The following is a 19,053-nucleotide window of genomic DNA, read 5'->3' as shown; positions in this document are numbered from 1 at the left end:
CCACGTGGCATGTGTACGTGCATATACTGGTGTATCGGTCGGTTGGTTGCACGTGGCAAAGATACAATCAGTAGTGTACGGAGCATGTGCGAGAATACAGGATGTAGTATTCCCCTCCTCCATTGTGCTGGGCAAGCCATGGGGTCAAACAGGAAGTTAGTTCTTGTTCGATTGATTGGGTAAGAGTATGTGTGGGTGGAGCTTATTATGGGAGGAGTCACATGCCTATATAAGGAGCCTACACTATTGTTCGGGGCTCAGATCTTGTTGTATTTTGGTGACATTAGTGCCTCTAAGTCCCGGTCGGTGAATCGAATAAAGAATCTCTTCCTTCCTGAAGAAACCTGTGTCCATCTCTCTGTGCTTGGCTTCCGTCAGTTTCTCCGGTATCATTTGGTGCATTGGCCGGGAAGCTCATAGTTCAACGGTAGCTGAGAAGCAGAGGCCTGAGATGGTCTATCTTTGCCCACGTTCTCTACGGCTGCACCCCTGAACTTCTGCGTGGACCTCCCTTCGTCTCTGCGCCACTGGTCTGTTGTCCAGGAGATCATCGCCCTCTACGTAGTAAGTGCTGGGGTGTCCCCGTCGATGAGTGTGAACTCAGGTTCAGGAACGAGGAGGTAAGACGCCCGCTGTTTTAGACGGTGGACCCACTAGGGATATTGGATACCGATTGTGCGGTAGGCCCATAAGGGGTTATTTGGAATCTGCCCCCTCCAGTGGAGGGAAGGAGCGAAGGCGCACCGCTCAATTAAACGCCCTGTAGTCAGCCCGTTTAATTTTGGTTTGGAGTCAGGCGGGGTTCTGGTGTAAATAGCCCTAGCCGGACACCGGTGTCTTGTCTAGACTAGCGTTCTAGGGTGTATATTTCGTTCGCTAGGTCGGAGGGACCGGGAGACTAAGCGGCACCTGTGTAAATTCGGTTCGCTAGATCTCAACCTATCTTGGCTAAGTGGGAAGGCGTGTAAATTTGGAACCCACTAGATTTTTGATAGAGTAAATAGATTAAAAGGGTGCTGTTGTAAATTCTGCCCTCTAGTTCGCTATATGTGGTGCTTGGGCAGTCTGGCTAACCAAAATGTATGTAGATAGTTTTAGGTAGTCCATCAAGGTACTGGCCAATAGATTAGTTGGGAATTGTAAATGTGCTAAAGATTGTTGTAGTAGCGTTTATATCTTGCTAGATAGCGTGAGCTCTGCCGTCTAGCGAGAGTGTGAATAGTGTGTAACTGTATGATAGCGCACGGTACCATAACCATGTATAATTACTGATACTGTGAATAAGTACTAATAACTGTCGTCTATGTTGTATGTTTAACACCATAACCATTACTAATTGAACTGTGACTTTAAATTGTACTCTAACCAATGCTAACCGTACTATAACTACTGTTTGTAAAGACGATGTTACTGGGGTATGTTATAGACGGTAATTCAGATATAGGGAATTATAGCGTGGGTGACCGTATAGTTTCGCCAAAGGGCACAGTATTAGTTACTTAGTGACTGGTGTAACAGCTGTGTGTACGGGAATTCCCTGAGTGTTTTGTTGTGTGCGTTTCGCTTAGTAACTGTACCACGTGGTGCTGTTGCTGAGGGAACGGGTGTGACCGTTGGAAGAGTGTTTGTTTAGTTTCTGTCGGAGACGACGCTTCATTGTTAAGTATGGGCGCGTCAGATTCAACGGTTTTGGATCCCTTAGGATGTATGTTGTAAACTTTAAAAAGGGATATACTGTTGGTGATTTTGGGGTAAAGATGTCTCCAGCACGCCTGACTACTTTATGTAGTAGGGAATGGCCTACTTTGGTTGCCGCATGGCCACCACGTGGCCGCCCAGTGTCTTTTATGACCGATTATTGGAGGCATACCGTTTGTATACCCCCTTTAATCCGGAGGCTCCTGAGAATTCCCGGATGGTTAACTCTGCCTTTGTCAGCCAAGCCTACGGAGATATAAAGCGCAAGCTGCAGAAGTTAGAGGGGTTCGTAGGGATGTCTATAACCCAACTCATGGAGATAGCCAATAAAGTATACATGAATAGGGAGACAGAGACAAAGAAGGAGGAAGAGCGTAAGATGCGTAGAAAAGCAGATATGCTAGCGGTAGCCATCGCAGGCGTAGATAGAAGGGAAAAGGAAGTGTATAGGGGAACGGATAAAGGCGAGAGTAAATGGAATAGGGAACCCTTGAGTAGAAATCAATGCGCGTATTGTAGGGAAGAAGGGCATTGGAGAAGTGAGTGTCCACAAAGGGAACAGTATGAGAGAGACAGACCTAGGGCAGGATATAGTAATTATAGAGGCAGAGCGAGAGGTAGAGGAGGTCCTGGAGGGAATAGTGGTAATAATAGAGGAAGTGTTAGTGGAGACAGGTACTATCCAGCAGCGCAGAGACCCCGCGATAGAGAAGATAGGGACTTTGTGGGGTTGGCTGACACAGTCATGGAGGACTATTGATACCGACCGGGCTCCATCCCCCTTGGCCGAGCGGAGCCTATGGTCGATGTAGCAATAGGGGGAAAAAGGAGTGCTTTCATGATTGATACTGGTGCTGAACATTCGGTGGTGACTAACCTAGTTGCTCCTCCATCTGGAAGAACTATAACCGTAATAGGAGCAACTGGAAGGAGTGCTGCTAAACCGGTTCTTAAAAGTCGACTCTGTACATTGGGAGGCCACGTAGTAAAACATCAATTCCTTTATATGCCTGAATGTCCAGTCCAACTGCTAGGACGTGATTTGTTGTCAAAATTACAAGCACAGATAACCTTTCTACCTAATGGAACAACATCTTTAAAGTTCAATGGACCTTCAGGTATAATGACAATATCTGTACCGAAGGAAGAAGAGTGGCGACTTTATACAGTGTTGACTAGCCAAAACCCTAAGAGTGATGAATCCCTGTTCAATATACCAGGAGTGTGGGCAGAGAACAACCCACCAGGACTTGCTCGCAATATTCCACCAATTCGAATCGAACTGAAACTTGGGGTTTATCCAGTGAGCTTAAGACAATATCATATCCCACAAAAGGCCAAGAAGAATATACAATCATATTTGGATAAGTTCATAAGGTATGGTATCCTAAAATTCTGTACTTCCCCCTGGAACACCCCATTGTTGCCTGTTCAAAAGCCCGGTACAGATGAGTATCGCCCTGTGCAGGACTTGAGAGCAGTCAATGATGCGGTCGTAAGTATACAACCAGTTGTGCCCAATCCATATAACCTGCTTGCTTTAATTCTGGGCGGGGCTACCTATTTTACTGTCCTAGATCTCAAAGATGCCTTCTTTTGCCTTCGAATTGCTGCGGAAAGCCAGTGTATCTTCGCATTCCAATGGGAAAATGCTGTAACGGGCTCGAAGCGCCAGCTGACTTGGACAAGGCTGCCCCAAGGGTTTAAAAATCCACCTACCCTATTTGGATCAGCGTTAAGTCAAGACTTACTGGATTTCAAGTCCATCCCAGGAGAGTGTGTACTATTGCAATAAGTAGATGATTTGTTGATAGTGGCAGTTACAAGAGAAATATGTCAGCAAGCAACACATGATTTACTACACATTCTCTGGAAGGCAGGATACAAGGTGTCCAGGAAGAAAGCTCAGTTGTGTCAGCCAACTGTCAAGTATCTGGGATTCCATATCTCTGAAGGTCAAAGAATAATGGGGCCAGAGAGAAAAGAAGCTGTATGCCAAATACCAATACCCAAGAATAGAAGACAAGTGCGGGAATTCTTGGGGGCAGCAGGCTTCTGTAGGATATGGATTCCCAGTTATGCGATATTGGCGAAACCTCTTTATGCATCTATAAAAGGTACAGAACACGATCCCTTCCTGTGGACCCCTGAACAGCAAAAGGCATTTGAAGATGTGAAGAAGGCTTTGATGAGTGCCCCAGCATTAGGTCTACCTGATCATACACGCCCATTCTACTTATATGTACACGAGCAAAGAAGAATGGCTGTGGGAGTATTGACACAGTACTTGGGATCATGGCAACGACCTGTTGCATATATGTCCAAACAACTGGATGCAGTGGCCAGTGGTCTTCCACCTTGTCTAAGAGCCGTAGCTGCCGCCGCCCAGCTGGTAGCCGAAGCTGATAAACTCACTCTGGGTCAGGAACTCTATGTGCGAGTCCCGCACGCAGTACAAACGTTGCTAGACTATAAAGGCAATCATTTAGTAACAGCCGCATGACTAAGTATCAAGCTATGTTGTGTGAGAACCCGAGAGTGCACCTAGAGACTGTTAACACCTTAAATACAGCTACCCTTTTGCCACAACCTACTGAGAGTCAACATGATTGCCTGGAGGTGATGGATGAAGTGTTCTCAAGTAGACCAGACCTTCGTGACTTTCCCATTCAGAACCCTGATGTCCAGTACTATACGGACGGCAGTAGTTATGTGAAAGAAGGGATTCGCTATGCAGGATATGCAGTAACAACCATAGACAAGGTGATAGAAGCTCGGCCATTGTCAAAAGGAACATCGGCACAGAAGGCAGAACTAATTGCACTCACACGAGCGTTACAATTGGCTGAAGGTTTAAGAGTGAACATCTACACGGATTCCAAGTATGCGTTTTTAACCACTCATGCCCACGGAGCTTTGTATAAAGAAAGAGGATTATTGAACTCAGAGGGTAAAGAAATCAAGTACGCAGCTGAGATATTACAACTACTGGAAGCCGTGTGGGAACCAAAAGAAGTTGGTATCATACATTGTCAGGCGCATCTGAAAGGAGATGGTGATGTAACCAAAGGAAATCGGATGGCAGATAATGCAGCTAAGCGTGCCGCTGAATCAGGAAGACAGGAGTATGTGGAACATATAGCTGCTCTTATACCGACCCCACTGTCTCAATGGACTCCAGTTTATACAGCTCAAGAAGAAGAGTGGTTAAAGACTGAAGCTGGGAAGTACCTGGAGAACACTTGGTATCAGTTAGAAGATGGAAGAATAGTTATTCCAGCATCACTAGCTGTAGAAATTGTCCAGAACTATCATAACGGGACACATTCTGGAAGAGATAGTATGGAAGAATCTCTCAGGAAACATTTCTACATACCAAGATTGTCCAACTTGACTCAAGCCATTGTACGAAGATGTGTGATATGTGCCAAGAATAACGCAAGGCAAGGACCAGTGAAACCACCGGGAGTCCAGTATATGGGGGGACTCCCTATGTCCGATCTTCAAATAGACTATACGGTAATGCCCAAATCCGGTGGACATCGCTACCTACTAGAAGTTGAGTGTACCTATTCAGGTTGGGTAGAAGCATGACCTACTCGTACAGAGAAAGCAGGAGAAGTTGTACGATTCCTGTTGCGAGAAATAATACCCCGATATGGACTACCATGCTCTATAGGATCGGATAATGGTCCAGCCTTTGTTCACCAGTGCCTACAACAACTGACTCATATGCTTGGTATTAAGTGGAAGCTTCATACGGCATATAGACCTCAGAGCTCTGGGAAAGTAGAAAGGATGAACAGAACTATTAAGAACCAATTGGCAAAGATGTGTCAAGAGACTCAGCTTAAGTGGAATGTTCTTTTGCCCATAGCTCTGTTGCGTATTCGTAGTACACCTACCAGAAGGATGGGTCTCTCACCTTTTGAAATCATGTATGGGCGTCCACCTCCCGTACTTGGTAACTTAAGGGGGGATTTGGGAGAAGGAATTACCCGGCAGCAGGTTGTAGAGTTGGGTAAAACTATGGAGGAGGTACAGAAATGGGTACAAGATAGATTACCTGTGAATATTTATCCCCCTGTTCATAGTTATCATCCAGGAGATCAAGTATGGATAAAAGAGTGGAACAGTGTACCGTTGGGGCCTAAGTGGAGGGGTCCTTATGTTGTTCTTTTGTCTACCCCTACAGCTATAAAGGTAGCCGAAGTGACTCCGTGGATTCATCACTCCAGGGTTAAACCAGCATCAGTAGATTCTTGGCAAGCTACACCAGATCCAGAGAATCCTTGCAAGATCTGGTTAAAGCGCACAACTCAGTCGGAGTGACGAGGAGATATCGGGATTCCAAGTGTGATTAAAGAGATCAGCAAGTAAGTGTTTTGACGGCCATAATAAAGCCTGACCACTTACCCACGTGACATAGCCAGAGTGTCTTGAAGGGACCTCTGTGAAGGGAAGAGAGGACCTGCAGAACTCCATTCCTTGCAGCCCTTACATCCTGAAAGCTGAGGTGCCATCGCACGGACGAAGAATGAGGATGAAGACGTCAAGAGAAATGCACCTGATAATGTATATATTTGTGTTTTTAATTATTCAGGAAGGTAGAGGTACCGACACACCTAGCTGTGAGGTTTGCATTAAGACTACTATAACAGATAATCATATTTCCCAGACCCTTATTTGGCATTCACAATATGAGTGTAAAGGATATGTATCTAGGTGTAGATACTTAGGTATAGATTATAGTGTATGCCATTTAGGAGTAGGAGAACCTAAGTGCTTCAATCCAGAGTATCAACCCCGTACAATTTGGTTGACCCTCCGGAATGGAGACTCACAGGGGTCCCTAATAAATAAGACAGTATTAGAAACCATACATTCTTCGGGTGTTCTGCTATTTGATGCATGTAAGGCGATATCAAGTAGTAGAAAACCGTGGAATGTATGCGGGGATCTTAAATGGGAAAGAGCGTATAGGTCCAATGATAAGTATATTTGCCCCAGTAGTAGAAACAAGTATGTAAATCCAAAATGCCCAGATAAGGATTATAATTATTGTCCATATTGGTCTTGTGTAGGGTGGGCAACTTGGGGACAGACAGTAGATAGGGATATGATTGTTACTAAGTTGCCTACCAAACCATATTGTAAGTCTATGGAATGTAACCCAGTCCTTATACTTATTAATAATCCTGAACAATTTATAGATAGGTTCGGAAACTCATTTGGGTTTCAGATATATGGGACGGGTTTGTATCCTGGGACAATATTATTTATAGGGATAGAGACCGGTACCGTAGCATCCCAAACTCATCAGGTTTTCCATTCTTTTTATGAAGAGATGAGTGTAGAAAATAAGATCCCCCATAATGCTAAAAACCTGTTTATTGATCTAGCTGAGAGTATTGCTGGTAGTCTTAATGTGACCAACTGCTATGTGTGTGGAGGTACTAATATGGGAGACCAATGGCCCTGGGAAGCAAAGGAGGTAATGTATTCTGGTTCTGAGACAATTGAACAAATAATATCTTCTCAAGCCGATTTTCAAATGAGTGTTAGAGGTAAATCTGAGTGGCGATTAAAGACCTCCATTATAGGTTATGTTTGCATAGCAAGGAAAGGAATAATGTTTAATACATCTGTAGGAGAATTGACTTGCCTAGGGCAAAAAGCTTATGATGATAATACAAAGAATACAACTTGGTGGTCGGCTTCAAATGTCTCAGAACCACCTAACCCGTTTGCAAGTTATACCAATTTAAAGGATGTGTGGTTTGATCTATCTATTACATCTAGTTGGAAAGCCCCAGCAAATTTGTACTGGATCTGTGGTAAGAAAGCCTATTCGGAGTTACCACAGGACAGGGAAGGGGCATGTGTGTTAGGTATGCTCAAACCATCCTTCTTCTTGTTGCCTATTGAAACAGGAGATACTTTAGGAGTTAAAGTATATGATGTGAATCATAGAAAGAAAAGGGGGCCCCTAGAGATAGGTACCTGGGAAGATAATGAATGGCCTCCCCAGCGTATTATAGATTATTATGGGCCAGCTACATGGGCAGTGGATGGTACTTTTGGATATAGAACCCCAATATATATGCTCAATCGTATTATAAGGTTACAGGCAGTGGTTGAGATAATTACCAATGAGACATCGCAAGCGCTCTATCTCCTAGCGAAGCATAATACTAGGATGAGGACAGCCGTTTACCAAAATAGATAAGCTTTGGATTACCTATTGGCAGTAGAGGGAGGTGTATGTGGGAAGTTTAACCTAAGCAATTGCTGTCTTCAAATAGATGATGAAGGGCAAGCAATAGCTGAGCTTACTAGCCATATGGTTAAACTAGCGCATGTGCCTACTCAGGTATGGAAAGGGTATAATCCAAGTAGTTGGTTTGGTAACTGGTATGAGCAGTTTGGAGGACTTAAGGCATTGGTAGGTGGAGTCATGCTGATCTTAATGCTGTGTCTTCTCCTGCCATGTCTTGTTCCTTTGGTAGTTAGATCTGTGCAGGGCATTATAGAAAATATAGAAGAGAGAAGGGCTGCTGCACAGATAATGGCTATATATAGATATGAGGCTCTAAATCAGGGAGAACCAGTACAGGAAGAGGAATGTTGAGGGATTCATGTCTTTAGGGAATCGCAAAGTCTGGTCTGGTTCAGGGCAACCTGAGGTATATGCAAACTATGGTTAAGTGATGCCTCTGGAATTGTGAAAATATCAGAAGCATCAAAGGGGGGAATGTGGTGGAATCTCGGTGAAAATAAATTTAGTAGGCCGAGATTACCACGTGGCATGTGTACGTGCATATACTGTTGTATCGGTCGGTTGGTTGCACGTGGCAAAGATACAATCAGTAGTGTACGGAGCATGTGCGAGAATACAGGATGTAGTATTCCCCTCCTCCATTGTGCTGGGCAAGCCATGTGGTCAAACAGGAAGTTAGTTCTTGTTCGATTGATTTGGTAAGAGTATGTGTGGGTGGAGCTTATTATGGGAGGAGTTACATGCCTATATAAGGAGCCTACACTATTGTTCGGGGCTCAGATCTTGTTGTATTTTGGTGACATTAGTCCCTCTGAGTCCCGGTCGGTGAATCGAATAAAGAATCTCTTCCTTCCTGAAGAAACCTGTGTCCATCTCTCTGTGCTTGGCTTCCGTCAGTTTCTCCGGTATCAGTACAAGAATTATACAACAGAGAAATGTACATAGAAACCTGCTGTTCTCAGCTATCATTTCAACAGCTGCCTTTATTTATTTATTTATTTTCATTTGAGTGATTATAGGCATTGCTGGGGGGATAATAAATCCTTGACACACACCTCTGCTAGGTTAGGATCACATTGAAAACCCGGCTGAACAGCATGTGCTTGTTTCTGACTATGCTTTCTTTGAGATCCTGGAGAACAGCAGCACACTATTAATGTGTTGAGAGATTCATGAGTTGACATAACATAGAAAGCTGTGGATATGTCATGACAAACCCTATCCTTCTGTAAGTGAAGGGGTCATCACGTTTACTTAATAAAGGATCAGCTTGTCAATAAGCCATTACATTGATATGTCTCTCACTGTTGATAGATATTAAACCACCCTTTAAACAATATGCATTTATTATTATCTAAGTGATTTTACTAGGAATTCAAGGTTTCGGAAAACATTTACACTAACAGATTTGTAATAATTTTATACACTAGTTTGCTCAATCCAGGCCACAAATTCACAATACAATGAGGAGAAATGGGGAAAAGTTTGAAAAAATATATTTTGTGTAGGGCAGCAAATGTCAAATCAACACTCATGTGTCTGCAAACAGACATAAATTGAACATTACACTCAAACTCCCAATATTCCTGGGAGATAGCAATGGCTATAATATAGTATATAGTATCAGTCCAAATACATAAAACAAATGCAAAAAAAGAGTAACTTCACACTGTCCCAAATCATTTCAATGGTCATGAAAGTGCAGATAATTTTTATTTATTTATTTATTTGATTTATTTATGATTTTGTTCAATGTATTTGGGCTGATGTATACTGTAGCTATAGCTGGTGTCACCAACTACAGTAGAGATGACCAAGAAAACAAGACTTTTATTGGTCCTTCAAGACTGTTTGGAGAAAGTGGCATCCTCAATGTTAAAACATTATCAACGTGGGGGGCGGGGCTTGACAGCCAAGATGGCCGGTCGCATTTCATGAGAGCTCCAGCACTGGAGAACCAAACACACTAATTCTGATTAAAAGAATCACCGCCAGCAGCTCACGGTGCATGGCAAGCGATGCAGTACCGACCGGGGATAAGGATGATGCCCGTCCTGAACAGAAACGCCACGAAACTGCCTGATGCGGCCTAAACTAGAGCGGAGCCTGAAGTCAGGGGGAGACGGACGATCTCCCGACGGGGGCACGCTCACAAGCGAGAATCTGAAACATCCCTGCTACCCCCCCCCCCCCCCCACCCCGGACCGGTGGAGGATATCCCGGTCCTCGCTGGGGACGAACAACCCCACACTAAAGCGTGAAACCCAACAGACTCAGTGTGCCCCTGGAACTACAGCTGCAAAAGCACTGAATCAACCCAGAGAGAGCATGGAGCAACCAGAAGAATGTCAGACAGACTATGTGGATTACACAGCAAGGTTAGATGCACTCTTTACAGCATTCTGGCATAAGCTTGAAAAGCGCATGCAAAAACGCGCGGAAATTAAAAACGAAACCCAGATAATAAAGCCACCATGAGGAGGGAGTAAAATGGGCGCGGCAAAACAATCGCAGCGCGCACAGAGCCAACGACACCGCTCACCCCTGCACAACAACCCGCTAATCCCAGCGACTACTCGGAGCAATAAACCTCCTTCTGGGCAGGGAGTCATACAGGGCCACGGACCGACCCACCGTCCACATACCCGGAGTGGCTTCGGGGCAGCGGAGCTCCGGAGGGCCCACAAGGTAAAGGGACCCTTGGACACTGGGAAGTGACCCTCGTAAAATCCCGGGCTGGAAGCTTTGGACGGCCCTGATGCCACCACACCAGTCACCCTAGATACCCACGGGGACACTATCATAAACTGAGCCACGACCTAGGAGACAGAAGACAAGAGGAAATACCCCCAGCATGGCCCGCAAGTGGGGTTGGTTGAACGCCGCCGGGTGCAATCGTTCGCCACGTGAGCAGGGAACAGAGACATTCCGCGCAATCTTAAACAAGATGCCTGGAAAACCTCCCAGCGAGATGTGTGCCTAGATTAGCACGTTCCCATGCATAGATATGTAACAGAGCATTAAAGATCACACTAGAATACATGTCGTACTAGTAAGCAAGTCCAACAAGCCAGACCTAGACAAGCTACACCCAGAATTTTTAGCACCACAGTGCACATATCCACATATATGACACCAACTGAACCACAACTCCATGGCAACAAAACCCACCATGCAACATTTCTATTGCTGTGATGTAAATGCCGGTTGTTTTACCTTTTTGTCTCTCCTTTGATCTCTCCTAACGCAGTGCTAAACACCTTCATAGGAGCATAACCCTAAGCGAAAAAAACGTATATCGTGTACATCCCTAGTTTAGCGTGTAACATGTTCACTAGTTAATGTTAACTACCACGACTGCCTAGCTTGACCACTTTATGTTATAGCATGTTTATTAACCACTACAAATCGATGATACCTCAAAGTTTGTTACTTCCATATTATAACAAAAATGTGCTGTTTGAAATGCCGCAATGTGAAATGCTACGACTATGCTTGCAGCAGCTGTTGTGGCTCTGCTCGATTACTGTTACTCCAAGCACAACTAAAATAAAGAATTTATAAAAAATAAAAAAAACATTATCAACGTAAAGTGGACTTTTAATCTCAACAAATTTACACTCAAAAACCTAATTTCTTTTATGTACTTCTATAGCAAAATACTGTAAGATTATTGGATAATATATAAATTATTAATAAGGGCTTTTTGTGACTTGTGAGTCACAATACTTCCAATAACAATGGTAGGCTGACAAGGTTCAAATTGGGGGGAATATCACTATGAGTATGACTGGAAATAAATCAGATTGTTAAAGCTCATTTAATTGGAATGAAATACAGATCAGGGCTACAAACAAAGCACAGGAATGACCAGATCAAGGAGTTTACGTTATCTTATTTTTAAGGGAAATTTTGATTTATTCCTGATTATTTCCAGCTTCAGCGAGACATGTTCTCTCAGTAAGAAGAAAAAGACCAAACAGGAGGAAATGTCTGAGAAAAGAATTCAGGATGAATATGAGAAATTGGGTGAAATGAGGTATGTTTAGAATGAAGACAAATCTCTACCAATATTTGCCTTCCAGATTTTCTTGGACTACATTTCCCTATATTCTCCACCTGGCTTCACAATTGTAGTCTAACATAAATTGTATTCTGACATAAATGCACTAAAGCAGGGGTCTCAAGCAACATTTACTTGTGGATCACTGACAGACAAGCTCCCTGACACAAACTCACAGCAGTCAAGCTTACTCACACAAACACACAAGCTCACTACAGACAAGCTCAGTGACACACACAAACTCACTAACACCAGCAAGTTCACTACAGACAAGCTCACTGACACATATACACAAGCTCACTACAGACAAGCACACTGACACACACAAGCTCACTGACATACAAGCTCACTGTCATAAATAGGGTTATAGTCACCAAAACAACTTTAGCTTATTGAAGCAGTTGTAGTATGTAGAGCATGTCCCTGCAGTCTCACTGCTCAATTCTCTGTCATTTAGGAATTAAATCACTCTGTTTAGGCACCATAATCACACCTCCCTTCATGTGACTTGCACAGCCTTCCTAAAAACTTCCTGTAAAGAGTCAGCTTATGTTTATACTTCCTTCGTTGCAAATTCTGTTTAATTTAAAGCTTCTTATCCCCTGCACTGTTCATAGCTTGCTAGACCCCACAGAAGCCTCCTGTGTACGATTAAGAACTTTTAAAGTAAGTTACCTCTGATTGAAAGTGAAACCATTTTTTCAGAAACAAAAGGGATTTAACTCCTAAATTGCAGAGAATTGAGCAGTGAGAATGCAGGATCATGATCTATACACTAAAACTGCTTTATTAAGCTAAAGTTGTTTTGGTGACTATAGTGTCCCTTTAATTGTGCTGAGACACTGCACCCAGATCACTTCAATGAGCTGAAGTTGTCTGGGTGCCTATAGTGTCCCTTTAAGGACCAAAGCAATTTTAGCTATGTGTGTCTTTATCCGCAATTTCTATCTTTTTCATTTACAGCACCATTACATATTATTATATAACGTTTTTGGAACTACTATTTTCGACCCAGAGAAATGTTTCCTTATGCTGCAGCTAACTCCACATTAGGACTTAAAGCTTCCAACGCACTCGAGGGTGTGACACAATTAAGAGTAGAAGATACACAAAATGGATACTCAGCAGAGTTGTTAATACAAAAACCACAAACTCATGGATATGTAAATAGACCACAACACCTTAATTTGAAATAATTATTGACTCCAGCTAAATGATTTATTAAATAAAATGTTATCCCAAGTATCAAGGAAACCATTTAAAACTACACTACAAATCACCACAGTGAAGCTTACTCTATTATATAATCATAATAAGATGACTAAATAAACCTCACATTCAGAGGACAATAAGACATCACAATAAGACAGATTTACCTAGAGCAGAAATTTTAGGTCTCTAGTCTTAGAGCATATTATTTCTTATGAGGGGCAAAAACAGCTTTCATTTGATGTGACATATACATATATAAATTTTCATACATTCTTTATTATAAAACAATACAAAAAAATGCAAGAAAAAAGGGGAAAAGAGCATTTTTTTCACAGGTTTGGAAATACTATTGTGTGTATAATTATTGGAGCTAATGAAAGTATTTTAAAATACATTAATTTATTTGTACTGGTTTACAGAGTACATCATATGTCTAGGATTTAAGTTTATTTTGAGTAATTACAAAATGTTAGTAATTACAGAATACACAATAAGACACAAAGGTCTCTATGCACGTGAAATATGTTTGGTAACGCAAGACCAAAAATCAAAACAAAAAGCAAAATGTAGCAGAACTCGCAGGTCCCTTTTAAGTATTGGCACTATATAATTTCAGAGGTGTTTCAACATGACCATATTATGCATGGAAAGCCTAAACATTAGTAGGTAAACCAGCAGTGAATGCTACAGTATACCCTTACCCAGGGCCGGTGCTAGGATTTTTAGTTACACAGGCGAAGATGCATTTTGGCGCCCCCAACCCTCATTAAAAAAATAAAAAAATGCATCTTCACCTGTGTGTCTTTCCTCCCAAGCCACAGGCACACAGGCATCATTTTTCAGTCACACAGTCAACGTCATACAGGTACACTGGCATACAAAGACAGAAATAATCATACAGAGACATACAGTCAGAGACATACAAGCTGAGACATACATGCATACAGAGACATGCAGGCATATAAAGACATACATGCATACAGAGGCATACCGTCATACAGACACATACATACATACAGAAAAATGCATACAAAGACATACAGGCATACAGAGACACACAGACACACACATACAGAGACATAAAGGCATACAGTTACATGCATGCATACAGAGACATATATACAGACATTCAGAGACAAACATACATCCAGTTACATACATGCATACAGAGACATACAGAAACATACGTACAAGACATACAGGCATGCAGACACATACATACATACAGAGGCATACCGTCATACAGATACATACATACATACAGACAGACATACAGAAACATACATACAAAGACATTCAGGCACATACATACAGACACATACATACATACATACATACAGAAACATAAAGGCATACAGTTACATACATGAATACAGAGACATATATATAGACCTTCAGAGACAAACATACAATCAAAATAGATGTGGTTTAGGACTGGAATATTATGATTTTTTAAGCAACAAAAAATCTTAATCATTTTTTTCCACATTATACTATACTTCTAAACCTAACTTGAAGCACTTTCCTATGTGTTTCAATGGTATATATTGTGTTTATTATAAAGGTAATAGTTTAGCTTTATTCACAAATGTATATTGTACAGTAATGTATTTTTTTTTTACTTTCCTTCAGCAGTATTCAACACATGTTTAAAATGTATCCATAATTTCTCATTCCGAAAATGTAAACCTCTTTTATTTCAACACCATGTTTACACAGTCTTCATTTCCTTTTTTTATTACAAAGCAATGTAAAAATACATTTAGCCATTTAAGCCCTAGTTTTCTTCCCCATTACTCTGTATTAGTTACATACAAACAAACATACATGCATGCATACATACAAAATTACATACTTACATCTGTTAAAGCGTGTCCCTGGGGTGCATGCTGTCCGGCTCCTTGGAGTCCTGTCCTGCAGCGCAGCCTCATCACTGTGCGCCAGCCACGCTGAGTGATCCACAGGGAGCAGGGATATGATGTCATATCCCCGCCCCTTCCACACAGCCTGCGGCAGACAGCAGGGTAGGAGGTGGGCGGGCGGAGGCTGGGATCTGCAGGCGGAACGGTAAGGGCTGCGCTCGGCCACGCTACAAGTAGTAGCCGGATAAAGGGGAGCGCAGTGCGCTTCCCTCCTTCCGGTCCGCCTGGTTTTGCGCCCCCAGGGCCGGTGCTCCCTAAGGCGGCCGCCTGGGCCGCCTTATGGTAGCGCCGGCCCTGCCCTTACCAATAATCCCCCAGTTTCACCAACCTAAAGTAGCAAAGCAAATAAAGTGTATGTACTTGCTGTAACGGATCCCCTATATTCCGATTGAGTATACCCATTGTAAGTCTCCCAAATCCCAAGTGAAACAGTGATCAGAGCCCTTGGGTACCCAAACATCAGCCAAGACTTGATGAAGGGTACAACAGAAATAACTATGTTTATTTGGTAACACGTGGTTTTACAGAGACAGACCCCTACAAGGGGTCTCCAACACAGAACAACAGGGGTTTAAATCCCAAGAAGCTGATGGGGGATGGAGGAGGGACAAAGCAGCTGGTTTAAACTGGGCTGGCAGTGTCCCTCGGACACGCCCTGCTAGGACAGGAAAAGGAAGGGGGAGAGGCACAGACAAGCAATACATTCAGAAAAGGAAGGGGGAGAGGCACAGACAAGCAATACATTCAGAAAAGGAAGGGGGAGAGGCACAGACAAGCAATACTTTTTAGTCTATAGAGCTGTTGCCCTTTTGTTGACCCATAGCTGCATATACAGACACACACACTGCTCTATGTAGAATACAGGCACCCAACATAGCGACATCTAGACACATGTAAAACAGTCACAAAAATGGCGCTGCAAGCTTGTGGCCCGCACCAGACAAATCAGGCTATCCATCACATATCTCCCCCCCATAGAAATAGACTGACCTGTGCCAGACCCACGATGGGCCTGTTGGTTGGACACTCCCCCTGTGAGTCCACAGATCAAGTCTTTGGGGTCTATTGTGACTAGACAAGTGAGTGGGTACACGTGGGTATGGCACTCAGTGATAGCAGTTTGTCACACTTGCCTTGGGAGTTAAAGGACCACTCTAGGCACCCAGACCACTTCAGCTTAATGAAGTGGTCTGGGTGCCAGGTCCAGCTAGGGTCAACCCAATTTTTTATAAGCATAGCAGTTTCAGAGAAACTGCTATGTTTATAAATTGGTTAAGCCTTCCCCCTAATCCTCTAGTGGCTGTCTCATTGACAGCCGCTAGAGGCGCTTGCGTGATTCTCACTGTGAAAATCACAGTGAGAGCACGCAAGCGTCCATAGGAAAGCATTGTAAATGCTTTCCTATGCGACCGGCTGAATGCGCGCAGCTCTTGCCGCGTGTGCGCATTCAGCCGACGGGGCGGAGAGGAGGCGGAGAGGAGGCGGAGAAGAGGAGGAGAGCTCCCCGCCCAGCGCCGGAAAAAGGTACATTTTACCCCTTTTCCCCTTTCCAGAGCCGGGCGGGAGGGGGACCCTGAGGGTGGGGGCACCCTCAGGGCACTCTTGTGCCAGGAAAACGAGTATGTTTTCCTGGCACTAGAGTGGTCCTTTAATAAGCTTTTGTGCTGTAAAATTAAAACTTTTTCCCATTGTGCAGCAGAAAATATTTGACCTAACTATTCCTCCCCACCAAAAACAAGCCAAGGCCCAGATGGAACCCCTCTACCCCACCAGATTCCATGGATGTGTGTCAGAGGCAGCAGGGGACCCAGCATGGGAGAGATATGTTTAGCCTTATGTATGTTTAGCCTTATGTATTGACAAGTCCGAAGCATCTAGATCACTGGGGAAGCCCTATTATTACATTCCGATGCCTCCAACCTCCTAATCCAGATTGCCAAAGGTTAAGTTATGTCTACTCCTCCCAAATCTATCATCACCCACTGTTTAGGCTTTGGAGCAATGTGCAATTCTCTGAAGTGCTGTAGCTTTATGGTACTTCTAAAAATTGGGAAGAGTCAGTCCTGCCTAAGGCAGACACAGCAAGTTGTGTCTCGGCAAATGTTAATTTAACCACTGCTACTCAGCTATGCCACAATATACGTGGGTATGACCATTGTTTTAAATCTGCCTGGAACTTATGTAATAGGGGCACAAAAATATTTTGGTGTAATTCTTACCTGTAGAAAAAAAAACAGCCTACCCCTTTCACACAAAAAATAATCCAATACCTCTAAAAATAAAAAAAAGTCTTCTTATGTCTTCAAACTTCTTTTCTGCGGCCACAATAATTAAGACCCATTGCAACTTTAAAAATAAGCTCCCTGAAAGGCAAGTTTTGCTTATCTCGAGACTTAAAGGAACACAATAAGGTCAGGAACGCAAACATGTATTCCTGACCCTATAGTGTTAAAACCACCATCAAACCCCCCTGACTCCCCTTTGCATCCCTAAATATAGAAAAATCTTACTTTTGTTCAAGTTTACAGCTCCTGGCTCTGCCCCTGATCTGCCTACTTGACTGACATCATCAGAAGTGTTGTTCTGAGCCATTTCATCTCTACGAGGAAAGCCAGAACAAATTCAATGAGCTGTAGTTGTTCTGGTGACTATAGTGTCCCTTTAATAGAAACAGCTGCTCGCTGTCGGCTGTTTAGCGGACATGTTTAGTGTGGACATGTTCCCAACCCCCCGAGAAGGAGAGTGGGAGAGAGTTTAAAGCCTAAGGGATGTAATATAAGGGATTTATTGAGATATGTATTTAATGTATTAACTGAGTATCATCCTAGGCTGGTGTTTAGGCATGCATGATTGTACATGTTCCTCCTATGTCTCTCTACAGCTACCCAGAGAAAGTTACAGTTTTTTTCTTCATTTTGATGACAATCCTGTGGTTTACTCGTGAGCCAGGATTTGTGCCGGGATGGGAATCTTTATTTGACAAGTAAGTGTTTCTTATACATTCCTGAAGAAACAAAGACTTGATTTCAGTGTTTTCAGTAAATATCTGCCAAAAGCTGTTGTAATGAACAGAAACAGGTACATATGTGTGTCCACAAAATACAGACAGGTTTCCTTATTTCTTGTTCAAATTTTGTGGTTTACCATTAGAATTGTCCACATCTTGGCAAGAGGCTATTTTCTAGAGTTTGACAACTCTCCTCCAGGTCGCAGCTTCCAGATCACGAAGTGGCCAGGAAACAAAGAGAAAAGAGAGGCTCAAAAAAACTTCATGACAACTCCTTTAGCAGAGAAAGCTATCATAAAGGTCCCAGAGGAAAAGAAAACATTTGATTTCTATTCTAACCTATTCCTAACCAGAAAAGCATCAGGTCAGAGACCGATTCTAGATCTGCACATTCTCAACAAGTATGTGAAAGCCAATAGCTGATGTTCAACGTCCTACAAGATGCATATTTTCTATGTCACTATTGCAGTACAACATCAAAGAGCGGCAACGCTCCGTGCTCGCGGGAGTAGGACCCGGAGGAGCTGCAGGTAAGAGCTCCCGGGTCCGCTCTCCTCCCTCTCCCTCTGCTCCCGGCTGCAAGCACAGTGCCTGCGGACCGGGGAGGGAGATCTCTGATAGAGGAGATGCTGATTGACCAGGGCTGTGTATAATATCTCCCTCCCCGGTCCGCAGGCACTTTGCAGGGCTGGCACTTGGACAATGCCAGACCTGCATTAGCCGGCAGGGGAGAATCTCGGGGGGGGCAATTGTCCCGTTGCCCCCCCCTGGATCCGCCACTGAGTCAGGGAAACAATTTGATCCCCTGCTGATTTTGAACATTTGTCCACTGACAAAGAAATGATCAGTCTATAATTTTAATGGTAGGTGT

The 19,053-nt window shown here is 43.3% G+C and overlaps 1 protein-coding gene across 3 annotated transcripts in view; it reads left to right on the top strand.

Annotated features, from left to right (window-relative positions):
* SLC13A4 (solute carrier family 13 member 4) overlaps positions 1–19,053 on the top strand; it is a 155,315-nt gene that overhangs the window by 85,524 nt on the left and 50,738 nt on the right. For all 3 annotated transcript variants that reach the window (XM_063447568.1, XM_063447569.1, XM_063447567.1), the window contains exons 10-11: positions 11,916–12,017; positions 18,057–18,158. In XM_063447568.1, coding sequence (XP_063303638.1) covers positions 11,916–12,017; positions 18,057–18,158 — 204 coding nt within the window. The remainder of the gene's footprint in view (positions 1–11,915; positions 12,018–18,056; positions 18,159–19,053) is intronic.

Source organism: Pelobates fuscus, chromosome 3 (genome assembly GCF_036172605.1).
Source record: "Pelobates fuscus isolate aPelFus1 chromosome 3, aPelFus1.pri, whole genome shotgun sequence".
NCBI classification, from domain to species: domain Eukaryota; kingdom Metazoa; phylum Chordata; class Amphibia; order Anura; family Pelobatidae; genus Pelobates; species Pelobates fuscus.
The sequence above is the reverse complement of the archived record's forward strand: the minus strand, read 5'-3'. Positions and strand labels throughout refer to the sequence as shown.